This window comes from Mauremys reevesii, linkage group 7 (genome assembly GCF_016161935.1).
Source record: "Mauremys reevesii isolate NIE-2019 linkage group 7, ASM1616193v1, whole genome shotgun sequence".
Classification (NCBI taxonomy): Eukaryota; Metazoa; Chordata; order Testudines; family Geoemydidae; genus Mauremys; species Mauremys reevesii.
The window spans coordinates 1,393,838-1,406,075 of record NC_052629.1 but is presented as its reverse complement, the minus strand read 5'-3'; the positions used below and the strand labels follow the sequence as shown (position 1 = coordinate 1,406,075).

Here is a 12,238-nt window from a genome sequence, read left to right as displayed (position 1 = left end):
CTCTGTCCTGCATCAGCTTAGATTCCCACTCTGTCAGATCAGCATCTTCTCCATCCACCCTCCACTCAGCATGCTAAGGAAACTTCTGCTTGCCAGAACTCTTCTGGATTTCAGGGTTTGTCTCATCTCTACAGATCTGTCAAGTTTCTATTTTATTTTTGGCCTTAGGGCTCCCATAGCTTTCTCCTGCTTCCTTCTTTAAGGAGGCATTTAAAAATTAAAGACAAAAGCCAGCAATATGTAGCAGGAATCTTGTTTCCTCCCGAGCTGCATGCACTCTTAGAGACGTCTTTACCTAACAATACCCATGCCACTAAATTCCTTTCTCAAAAAGAGCTGTTAGCAAATATATGGGCAAGGTGTCCCCACTGGCTCAGAACCCAGTGTTCAGAGGGGCAGCACCCACTTAGAAAGCTGCTTCGGTCTTTAAACTGCTTTCTTTGCTTGCTTTGTTACCGAGAGTTTCACCCTGTGCCGAACATCCATATGAGGTCTTTGTGCTGCTTAAGTCAGTTTCACCCATGATGATTCTAATGCAGATCAGAAGAGGAATATATTTCTCTCTTTGGCTCCAGTTGGTTGAGTCCGGTCGGTTTCTTCTGTTTGTGCGGAGGAGAGAAAAGTGTTCTTTAAAGAGAGAAAATATCGTGGTCAAACCACAAAACCTGCCAGGGGAGCTCAGGGGCAGCTGTGGGACATGAAACTTCTTGACATTTTTGGTTTGAAATTGACTAGATTTGTAGTCTGCACTGTCCCTTCAAACGCTCCTTGTTAACGGTACCGTTTCTCAGTGGTTTGAGCATTGGCCTGCTAAACCCAGGGTTGTGAGTTCAATCCTTGAGGGGGCCACTTAGGGATCTGGGGCAAAAATTGGTCCTGCTAGTGAAGGCAGGGGCTGGACTCAATGACCTTTTGAGGTCCCTTCCAGTTCTAGGAGATTGGTATATCTCCAATTATTACCTTATTACCTTTTAGGCTGATTAGATCACCTGCAGCCAATCAAGGCAGGCTAATCAGGGCACCTGGGTTTAAAAAGGAGCTCACTCCAGTCAGGGAGGGGGGAGCCAGAGGAGAGGAAGTGCGTGTGAGGAGCTGGGAGCAAGAGGGACCAGGAGCTGAGCGTGAGCGTGAGCAGATGTGCTGCTGGAGGACTGAGGAGTACAAGCGTTATCAGACACCAGGAGGAAGGTCCTGTGGTGAGGATAAAGGAGGTGTTCAGAGGAGGCCATGGGGAAGTAGCCCAGGGAGGTGTAGCTGTCATGCAGCTGTTACAAGAGGCACTCTAGACAGCTGCAATCCACAGGGCCCTGGGCTGGAACCCGGAGTAGAGGGTGGGCCTGGGTTCCCCCAAAGCCTCCCAACTCCTGATCAGACACAGGAGAAGCTGACCCAGACTGTGGGGAAGATCACTGAGGTGAGCAAATCTGCCAATAAGCGCAGGACCCACCAAGGTAGAGGAGGAACTTTGTCACAAGTGACATTTGAGTTATTTTAGCTGCACCTTACCCAGTTATTACACTAACATGTTACTAACCAACCCTAACACGGTGTAACAACATTCTCCAACCAATCCTACCCCACCACCTGAATTTACACCCAGCAACATTAATTATGTAACAGACAGAACCGGACAGAGACCTGACCAACAAACAATAGGGACGTGGGGACCATCATGACAGAACAATGAAGAAATGCGGATTTCACAACCACAACCATTGAGAAGCGAGTTCTTGCCAGACAGACGCTGTCAGACTCGGTTTTCTTTAGCCCTCTTAAGATCTGGTTCTTTATCTGGTGATGGTGGGGGCCATTCGGCTGGGATCTCCTTCCTAACAGCCTGTGACATTGTTTTAATGTCATTTAGATGGAATGTGGGGATGTGACTTCCTGCTTCTCAGCTCATGGCTGCTGCTCGGCTGCTCTTTCAATCTGGCTGCAGACAAGGCCTGGTCCTTACAGCTCCCTCCCCTGCCGAGGCTCAGCTGCTGCCCTCTGTGGGTCCATGTGGCTCCTGGGGACTTTGAAGGCCTCCTCTGCCTGCAGCTCACGGTATCCTAGGTCCTTCACAGGGGTCACACTGCCCCTCACCTGGGCGACTGAGCAGCCACCGGTGCACTCAAGGCTGCGCAGACAGAAAGACCCCCCCCCATGCACCCCTGCCCCTGCTGCAGTCTAGTTCAGACATGTCACACCAGGTGACAGCATGTGCAGGAGCTGCTGGAGCCCTGCACTGGGGGATCCTCCCTACAGACCTTGCAGAAGGATGAAGGTGATTCTAACAATAACCTGTAGCTTTTGAACCTGGGACCTTCAGATCTGTAGCACAACCCCTGCTATTTGCACTAAAGGAGAGACCTCATTTCCTGCCACCAGTAGTAGGCTGCTATCCACCAGTGGCCCAGCCACTAGCGGGGAAGGTGACACATTTTGCCAGCGTCACCCGAGGTTGTATGGAGCCTGGGAGAGGTCCTGAGCTGGGGCAGGACCCAGAGGGGCTGGCTCATTTGCAATATGAAAACCAAGCAGCGTTGTTCAAGTGTCGCACAGGAACGCAGCACAGGAGGAGATGGGTTTATCGGCCTCCTCGAGTAACAGAAGAAATGCTTCGATGAAGGGCTGGGCGGAATCCTCTCCCTTTCCTGGTGCAGCGTTTCTGTCACGAATGAGTGAGCCAGAAGAAAGCAGGGTGTGCCCGCCGGCCCCCGCGGGGCACATGGTGGGAGGATGCTCAGGAAGGACAGGGATCCAACCAGCAGCAAGGATCCTGCAATGCAGGGGATTTCCTCAGCGCTGGCCAGTTGGGGGGTGGGGGGTGTAGATGGCTCATGTTCCACACAGATGTTGTGGGGCTGGGAGAGGGGCGCTCACTGGCCTGTCAATGACCCCATGCCTGGAGGCTGGGGGAGGGTTGGCTCTCACATCCCCTCCCCTCCCCTCCAGCTCAGCACTGCCTGTCACAGACCAGCTGCCCCTCAGGGTCTGGCTGCAGATGGAAGGAGCCTCCCAGCCCAGGAGCTGGCAGGGCTGCTGCACAGAGTCTTGGAGGCCAGGGGCCTGCCCATGAGGGCCTGTGTGAACCTTTGGGGTTCAGCCCACCAAGGGACTGGAGCATAGACCCGGCCCTGCGGGTCCCTGGCAGCGCCCACCAGGGAAAATCTGCCACCGCTACCAGCGGCAGGCAACACAAGGGCTCCCACTGGGCTGCTTCCCTCGGCAGGCCCCATCGTGTTACACTGCAGCATGCGCCCATCCACTGGCTTCTCCTCAGTCCCACCCTCTCCGCAGCACACTCACGGGTCTGTCGTAAAACCAAATGGACGTTTATTTAGCAGAGCTCGAGCTAAGGATTCAGACAAAGGCCAGTCAAAGGGTTACAGGTAAAAGCCAAACCTATCAGGCAGGCTAGAGCCTGCGCTCATTAACAAGTCCTCTCAGGCACTGGCAGGAAGCGCTAACCAGACTGTGGTGGGCTGGGTTTTACTCACCCCCAATCTCATCGTGCTGGCCTGTGGCTGGGTGTAGGGCTGGGCTCACTGCTGCAGGCTGCAGCGAAGGGGTGAGATATTTTTGAGTACATGGGAGTGATGGGTGAGTTCTACATCCTCATGCTTCAGGGCAAAGGAAAGCAGCAGCTGGGATCAGGAAGGCCTGTCCTTGCCTCACACCTCTCCTGTGAGGTAGCTGGACAGTGAGGCAAAGGAGAGAGACAAGGGGGGAGGGAATATCTTTTACTGGACCAACTTCTGCTGGTGAGAGAGGCGCGCGCGCGTCCTGAGGCAGAGCCCCGTGTTGCTGGAAAGCCCGTCTCACTCCAGAAATCGGTGCAATAAAAGATATGATATCACCCGCCCTGTCTCTCCCCTGTCCCGAGACCCACGGGGCCACACCATCGCTGGACACAGCCGGGCACAGGGGTGTGTGTGTGGATTTATGCCTTTCCACTGAAGAATCAGGCTTTGGCCACTCAGACGCAGGGGTGGGGTGAGCGACACGAGGCACAGGGGTGGGGCTGAGGACGCCCAGTGAGGCTGGAGACGCCCGGTGTTGTGATGGGGCTGAGGATGCCCAGATTTATGGTGGGGCTGGGGACGCCCGGCGTTGTGGCGGGTCTCGGGATGCCCGGAGCTGGGGACGCCCGTTGTGGAGGATGCCTGGCGTTGTGACAGGGGCTGGGGACACCCAGAGTTATGGTGGGGCTGGGGACACCCGTTGTGGTGGCAGGGATGGGGCTGCCGGGCAGGACTGGGGACGCCTGGAGTTGTGATGGGGCTGGGGATGGGGACCCCGGAGACGCGCTTGGGCCTGTAACTGGAAGCGGCAGCCCCCAGGGCTCTGTCCGCACCCCGCAGCGGGCCGGGGATGCGCGGGCCGGAACTCTCCCTGCGCCCCACCGAGCGCGCCCGGGCCCCGCAGGCAGCAAGAGGCCAGGCCGGGGGAGACGCTGTGCGGGCTGGGGGCCGGGCCTGCTCCGCGGCGGAGCCTGCCCCTTGCAGGGAGCCCCTGGCACGTCCCGGGCGGGGCCGGGCCGAGGGCGGGGCCGGCGGGCGGGCGGGCGCCCGGCGCAGGACGGACCGTTAGGCGCCAGATGTTTGGCAGCCGAGCGCAGAGGAAGTGGCTGCCGGGACGCAGGGCCGGGGAGCGGCCCGAGGCCCCAGCGCTGCCGCCATGCCCCCGCCCGCGCCCCCCGCCGCGCCGCCGCCCGGCCCGCCCGCCCGCGGGCCGCTGAGCCTGCACCGGCCCTTCCTGCGCAGCCCGCTGGCCCCGCTGCGCCTGGGGCAGCTGCTCCTGGGCGCCGCCTGCTGGGGGACGGTGGCGGCCCACAAGTACGAGGGGGCGGCGCACTTCGCGCTCTTCGCCGCCGTGCTGGCCTGGCTGCTGGCGCTGGCGGTCGCCGGGCTCAGCCTGCTGGGGCGCTGGGCGCTGGTGCCGCTGCTGGGCGCCCGCTGGCTGCTGGCCAACGCGGCGCAGGACCTGCTGCTGGGCGCCGGGCTGTACGCGGCGGCCGCGGGCGTCATGGGCCACAAGGCGGAGCGCCACAGCTACTGCAACCTGCGCGGCTACAGCCAGCCCTGCCTCTACCGCGCCTACCTGGCCGCCGCCGCCTGCGCCGCCCTGGCCGCCGCCCTGCACCTGCTCTCGGGCCTCTACTGCCTGGCGCGCCGCTGCCGGGGCCACCGCGACATCGTCTGAGCGCCGCCCGGGGCCCGGCGGACGGAGCCCCCCACGCGGACGGACGGACGGACCGACAGAGCCCCCTGCCCCCCGGCGGGGACTGAGCGCCCCCGGACGGACAGACGGACGGACAGAGCCCCCTGACCCCCGGCGGGGACTGAGCGCCCCCGGACAGACGGACGGACAGAGCCCCCTGCCCCCCGGCGGGGACTGAGCGCCCCCGGACAGACGGACGGACAGAGCCCCCTGCCCCCCGGCGGGGACTGAGCGCCCCTGGACAGACGGACGGACAGAGCCCCCTGCCCCCTGAGCGCCCCGGACAGACGGACAGAGGGGACTGAGCGCCCCCGGACAGACGGACAGAGCCCCCTGCCCCCCGGCGGGGACTGAGCGCCCCCGGACAGACGGACGGACAGAGCCCCCTGCCCTCCGGCGGGGACTGAGCGCCCCCGGGCAGACGGACAGACGGACAGAGCCCCCTGCCCCCCGCCGGGGACTGAGCGCCCCCGGACAGACGGACGGACGGACAGAGCCCCCTGCCCCCCGGCGGGGACTGAGCCCCCCACGCGGACGGACGGACGGACGGACAGAGCCCCCTGCTCCCCGGCGGGGACTGAGCGCCCCCGGACAGACGGACGGACGGAGCCCCCGGCGGGGCCGGGGCGCCCCACGCGGACGGACGGATGGACAGAGCCCCCTGCCCCCCGGCGGGGACTGAGCGCCCCCGGACAGACGGACGGATGGACAGAGCCCCCTGCCCCCCGGCGGGGACTGAGCGCCCCTGGACAGACGGACGGACAGAGCCCCCTGCCCCCCGCCGGGGACTGAGCGCCCCCGGACAGACCTCCCCCCGCCTGACAGCTCCCGTAGCTGGTCAGGGACCTGCAGCCCCTAGACAAAGCCCCCCCCCGGAGGACGGACGGACGGACAGACACAGGCTATCCTCAGCCAAAGAACCCCAGCCCTGATCGCCCGAAGGTGGGGGCTGCCAGCCCTCGGGCTCCCCCCTTCCGGCTCTCACAGGTGGGTGCTGGCTCTGGGTCTCCGCTCACTTGCTCCCCGGGGGCGGCTGGGACAGGAGGGAGCAGGCCCCCATGGCTGTCATGGGAGGGGAGGGGAGAGGCCAGGGCCAGCTCTGGCACCCCAGGAGCCGCTCCTAGCACCCATTGCCCAGCCAGGATGAGCGTCCCAGCATCAGCCCCTCCCCAGGCCAGAAACGCCCCGGGAGAAGCCCTGATCTTTGAGAACTGACTGCCCAGAGACCCCCGTTCTGTGGGGGGGGCTCCTCCCAGGGGCTGGGCCCTCACTCTCCCCTGCCCCCACATGCAGCCCCTGCTCCTGCCCCATCTGCTCAGGGACAGAACTATGCCCCCAGCCCCAGATGCGGCCCCCCACCTAGGCTGGGCGGATGGGGAGTCCAGTGCCAGCCCAGAGCCACCCCCCCTCCCCCGGCCCTTCCCAGGGAGCGGGGCCCCAGCAGGGCAAGGCCATTGCTCACTGCTGCTGCCCATTCCCAGCCCTGACTCATGGTGGGGGGAGGAGGGAGCAGGGGCTGAGCCACGCAAGATGTTCCAGGCCTGGGTATGTCAGGGCAGCCTGGGAGCCCCCTTCAGCTCAGCCTCCTGCTCACGGGTGTCTCTCTCCCTAGTGCCTTTTTCTTTGCAGGGGCCACGCAGCCCCTGACAAGCTGTACACAGGGATCGCCACACCTGCCAGGGAAATGCACCCACCTCTGGGGTGGCGCGTAGCAGTTGTTTAATCACTGTGCAGCCAGTGAGGACGGGAAGTGAAAGACACTGTGCCCAGTTGAAGTTGCAGGGTGGGACGGATTTGAGGTTGGTGGAATTTAGCCCTATAAGGAAATTCAAGGGAAGGATAGGCAGGTTTCATAACCAAGCAGAGACCTCTCCAAGACGGCTCCCCTTCGGAAGATCCCCGCGCAGGGCCCCGCCAGCAGGGCAAGCCTGGCCTGTGCTGCTTGGGGCACAAGGGAAGTGCTGGCCTCCCTGCTCCGCGGGCTGATTCCACAAGTGGTGACTCAGGGCCCTGCCCCCGGTCCCTGGGCAGCGGCTGTGCCAAGGCCGTTCTGGGCAGCGCAGAGGAGCCCCAGTGCCTTCGGTTTTTTACAGACTTCCACCCCGGTGCCATGGATCCCTGCGCTGTTCTTGCCCCCGGAGCTGGGCGGGTGTGACTTGCTGGCAAGGAGGCACAGAGCAACACGGGAGATGCAGCGGCTGGGGGCTGTGCCCTGTTTCAGTAAAGTGCCTTTCACCCCAGCGACCTCCAGAGCTCTGTGCGAAGGCAGCGGGAGCCAGAGGGTGGATCAGCCTGGCACGGGGCCCCCCACCCGAAAGCTGGCAGCTCGGGGAACTTGAACAGCTCCAGCACATCCTGGGAAACCCCCAGCTCTGGCTCCTCTCCTGACCCCTCCTCCAGCCAGGAGGCCCCTGGGATGGACTGGCTGCAAGGGCTGGAACGGGGCTGCCAGCCGGGCCGGGAGGAAGCTCCACTTTGGATGGAATCATGCTGGGAAATTCATCTTTGGAGATTGCGCTGAGCCCAGCCCCAGGCTGCTCTGCACCCTCCAGGCCCCCTGGGAAGGGCCAGTGGCTGCAGGCTCCCCCCGGCCCTGGACACCGGAGAAGCAGTGGCAGGACCAGAGGGCAGATGGCGCGTTGGAGCCGAGGGAGGGAGTCGAGCCTGGAGGTGAGAGCTCTGTAGTGCTGGGCCTGGTAGGGGACGTGGGCTCCCCTGGAATCCCAGCCCGCTATGGGAGCTGAATGCCAGTCGTGCCACAGGCGGGATGTGGCCGTGTACTGGCACAGAGAGCCCGAGGGCTGGAGCCTCCAGTGCCCCACATCAGGGGGAGCCCCCACCTGGGAACAGGGCTCTTCTGGGCCTGGCAGCATCCAGGGCAGGGCCAGCCGGGCCCGTGTGGCTCTGCTCCCCTGCAGCCTTTATCCAGCCACAGCCCAGCTCAAACTCTCCCTGTGTGCTCTGAGCTGCAGGGCACAGGGGGGTGGGAAGGGGCTGCCTGCCTTGGGCTCAGGGCCTTACCCGGAGCTTTGATGCCCCCAGGTAGTACACAGTCTCGTTGGCAGTGCCAGGCCCGAGGCGCTGCTTTGCCCAAGGGGGAGCTGCATGCTCTGAGACAGGGTCCTTGGGCTGCAGCGCCCTGGTCTCCGGGTGGTGCTCCAGAACGTGCAGACCCCAGGAGATAGCCCCCCCTTGGCAACCCCCAACGCTTCTCCTGTGAGCTGCATGCGTCCGTTCCGGCTGGAGCAGCGAGGCCTTTCTGAGCTGGGGCAGGGCCCTGGGCACGTCTGGCCAGGTGCCTCACACCTGCATGGGGGTGAGACAGCCGAGAACAAAGGGCAAGGCTGACCCCTGGCAGCAGGGTTAACCCTTTGCTGCCTGTTTGGGTTTGAGGGCCAGGACCCCCACCCAGGGGAGAGCCTGCAGGCAGCACAAGGATTGCACGTGGCCTCTGGCTGTCGTTCTTGGGGTCCCCACACCCCATCATTTGTGTCAATGGCAGGAGCCACGACCCATCAGTGCCCCGACACACAGGCAGCGGGGGCTGGGGGCAGAGCTGGGACGGGGGGGCAGAGGTTGGGGTTTGGGACTGAGGTCAGGGCCTGGCTGCTCTGCTACTGACTTTGTTTCCCTTGCAGTTTGCTCCGTGGCTCCCGTGCATGGGGCCTGGTGCTGGGACCTCTGGAGGCTGCCCTGGGCTGGAGGGAGCAGGCGAGGAGCCCAGGAGGGACTGGAGAGCTGCTGTGGGAGAGGACATGGACTGGGCAGATGTGTCCCTGCCCTGTACAGCCAGGCTCGCTCCCCGTGTGCAGCGGACGGGCCCAGGGCTGCCTGCTGCCCGCCTGCCTCATGCTCAGGCTGTACCATGTTGCTCGCGAATGGCCAAGCCCCAGCGCACTGGAGAGCCGCGGTCCTCCACCTACCACTGTCTCACTGCCCCGGCTTTCCCCGGGCATGCCCTGCACGCTGCCCTTGTCTCCCGGCTTTGCCCCCATCCCTGCCTTGGGGAGATCCCACCCGTCGTGCCACAGGCACCAGCCAGGCAGTCCTCCCCGGTGCCTGCGGATCTTTCCCATCCTCCCTGCCGCCTGCCGCTCTGCGCATGGCCTCAGGGCCTGCTCTGCACAGCTGGGGCGGGAGCTGGCCCCGCTGCGCTGCGTGGCAGGGAGGGGCTCTGTCCCTGGCGTGTTTCCCAGGCCCCTGCCTGTCTGACTCGTGGGCCCAGCTGCACCCAGATCTCTGTTGTTTGCTGTGGATTCACCTCCCTAAATAAAGGGTTGCTGGTACGAGCCGGGGCTCTCTGTGTTGGGGTTTCGTGTCCAGGGCCGGGCGAGGGAGAGGGGCTGGGAGAGTCACACGGGGGGTGGTCCGGGCAGGGGTTTCCCAGGAGCCTCAGGCTCATCATATTCCAACTGCACATCAGAGAGGTCTCAGACCTGCCCTGCCCTAGCAAGGGGGCCCTGCTGACCCTGACTGCCACAGCATGGCCGGGGATTGGGGGCCTGGCTGGGAGCTGGGCTCGGACCATTGCTGGGGATCCCCAAGACCCTCCAGGACCCAGCACAGCTGCTGGAGCCTGATGGGTGGGGCTAGCAAAGGGGCAGTGCCTCCTGTGCCAGGCTCGGTGCAGCCCCCTGCACCCTGATTCCTCACAGCTGAGCCCAAGCTGGGCTGCGTGTCCCGGGGGGCTGACCGCCCCACCTCGGCTTCCCCAGCCAACCCCGCCCCCTGGCCCTTGCGGCTGCCCCATCTCAGTGCGCCGGCTGGGCTGGGGACCAGGGGCCCCTCCGGACACTGCAGCCTGGGCCACAGGCTGGGCTCCCCGAGAGCTGCCGTGGGCTCATGCAGCCTGGCTTTATGCACCAGCCCATCCTCGCACTGGCCTCCTCGCCCCCGGCAGCTGAGCTCACGGGAGGCCAGGGCTCCCTGCCCCCACCCCACCGGCAGGCCCAGAGCAGGGGAGCAGCCTCCCTCCCCCAGACACCCTCCCCCGGCAGCATGGGGCTATCAGCCCAGGCCAGCCCCCACCACAGGCTGGCCCAGCGGGGCGGCGTAGGAAGCCTGCCAGGCATCCCAGCAGGAGGCGGCGTTACCGAGCGCTCCCGGGCCGACGGCATGGCCGCAGCGATGCCAAAGCAGGCCAAGCCCTGGCCAGGCCCCGTTCCCAGCCCCGCACGCCGGGCCAGGCCATCTCTCCCAGTCCCAGCAGCGCCCTGAGCATCTCCAGGACTTGCCCCACGGCCCAGCGGCCCTGCTGTCTGCGTGGAGCCCCAGCTGCAGGGGTGGCTCCCGTTGGGCTGGCCAGGCTGCTGGGGGGGGGGCGAGCCGGGCCTGTGACGGCTGCTTTGCCAAGCAGCGAGAACAAGGCTGCAGTGAGGCAGCCGGGGCAGGACGGAGCCAAGTGGCCGCATTCCACAGGCCCAGCACTTCCTGCCCTGGCTGCTGCTGAATGGGCTCCCTGTGTGCCGGGGTGGGGGCAGGGGCAGGCTGCTGGGAGCTTGGGCACATGCTTGTGCTCCAGGAGGGGTGGGCACGGCCGGGGGAGGGGGCCTTAGGGGTGTGCAGGCTGGGCGCTGGCAGAGCGGGGGTCGGGGGGAGCTGGCCAAACTCACCGGCAGGAGTGCAAGGCCCCAGGGCCCACCACGTGCACGCGTGTGTGTGTTCACACGTGTGTGTGTGGGGGGGTGAGGCCTGCCAGGAGGTTGTTACAGGGACAGCAATTTGCCCAGCCCCCCTTCTGTTCTGGGGGTCAGGGTGATGGCAGTGCCAGAAGTGGGATATTGGCCCAATGTAGCGGGGAGGGGAGAAGCTCCAGCCCCCTCCCCCTGTAACCAGTGGGTCTCCCCTTGTAATGCTGGACCCCATTGGAGCTCCCCCAGGAATGGGGAGGGGATCCTGCTGCTGCCCCCTGTGCCTGGCCGGGTGAGGAGCCTTGGGCTGCTGCGGGGATAATGAATTGCTGGCCTGGGGGCTCCACTTTAACCAGTGAGGATGCTGGTGGGGGGAGGGCGGGATCTCTGTTCCTTGCGGCAGCTGTGAGATCCCTGCAGGGGGCAGAGTTCCCCCATCTGCATGGGGTGCGCTGAGACTGCCCCACATACAGGGGCGGGTGGTTTTCTGGGCAGGGGGAAGCAGCCTGGGGGTGACACTGTGGGGACCCCCCCGGCAGGAGACCTGGCTTGGAGCTGCAGGAGGGAAGGGGGTGCTGGTCCTCTCAGGCGGGCGTGGGGCTCTGGACTAGGGCAGGGGGCGAGTGGTCAGTGACGTTCGGCTGGGTAACTGGGGAACGTGCCTGCAGAGCGCCTGCGTGTGCCTGGCTTTACCCTGCGGGGCTGGGAGCACTTTAAACCAATAGTGTAAACCACTGGGAGAGACTGTGACGGGGACACTGAGGTGGGTTGGCCTGTGTGATGAAGTGGGACTGTTGTTAATGTTTCCTCTGAATACTGTGTGGGTGCCTCAGTTTCCCCTAGGCATTTCTTAAGTCTCCAGTGTGCATAAATGGCCGACACTCTGTTTCCTGGCAACAAATGGCCAGGGCTCTTCCCCCCTGCAAGGGAATAGCTAAAGGTGAACAAAGAGATCAGGTGACCTCCTGGCCCAGGAAAGAGACAAAGGCCAGAGAAGGAGGGGCTGGGGGGGTTTCAGTCGAGCTGGCTGGGGACGGGAAGTGAGGGCAGATGGGGTTGTCTGGCTCGCTGGGCCCTAGAATGGACCCAGCTGAGGGGTCCAGTTCTCTGTACCTACAAGCTCTGTTTTAGACCATGTTCCTGTCATCTAATAAACCTCTGTGTTACTGGCTGGCTGAGAGTCACGTCTGACTGCGAAGTGGGGGTGCAGAACCCTGTGGCTTCCCCAGGACCCCGCCTGGGCGGACTCGCTGTGGGAAGTGCACGGAGGGGCAGAGGATGCTGAATGCTCCAAGGTCAGACCCAGGAGGTGAAGCCGTGGGAGCTGCTTGCCCTGCAGACAGTCTGCTCTGAGGGAGAGGAGGCTCCCCAAAGTCCTGCCTGGCTTTGTGGGGAGCACT

The 12,238-nt window shown here is 64.1% G+C and overlaps 2 protein-coding genes across 2 annotated transcripts; both read left to right on the top strand.

The window, feature by feature from the left end:
• Positions 1-4,602: 4,602 nt before the first annotated feature.
• MARVELD1 (MARVEL domain containing 1) lies at positions 4,603-5,466 on the top strand. Its single transcript, XM_039482250.1, has one exon. The coding sequence runs from the start codon at positions 4,666-4,668 to the stop codon at positions 5,188-5,190; it is 525 nt and encodes a 174-aa protein (XP_039338184.1). The 5' UTR covers positions 4,603-4,665; the 3' UTR covers positions 5,191-5,466.
• A 389-nt stretch (positions 5,467-5,855) lies between these two features.
• Positions 5,856-9,955, top strand: LOC120408938. Its single transcript, XM_039546099.1, has 2 exons — positions 5,856-7,878; positions 8,847-9,955. Exons 1-2 carry the CDS (start codon positions 7,696-7,698, stop codon positions 9,786-9,788), a joined length of 1,125 nt encoding a protein of 374 aa, XP_039402033.1. The 5' UTR covers positions 5,856-7,695; the 3' UTR covers positions 9,789-9,955.
• The last annotated feature ends 2,283 nt before the right edge of the window (positions 9,956-12,238 follow it).

What these genes read in the sequence shown, in the direction of transcription:
- MARVELD1 (XM_039482250.1), top strand. Translation starts at nt 4,666, where the DNA reads ATGCCCCCGCCCGCGCCCCCCGCCGCGCCGCCGCCCGGCCCGCCCGCC.
- LOC120408938 (XM_039546099.1), top strand. Translation starts at nt 7,696, where the DNA reads ATGCTGGGAAATTCATCTTTGGAGATTGCGCTGAGCCCAGCCCCAGGC. An exon ending in GGAGGGAGTCGAGCCTGGAG is followed by an intron (nt 7,879 to 8,846) that starts GTGAGAGCTCTG and finishes TTTCCCTTGCAG; the next exon opens with TTTGCTCCGTGGCTCCCGTG.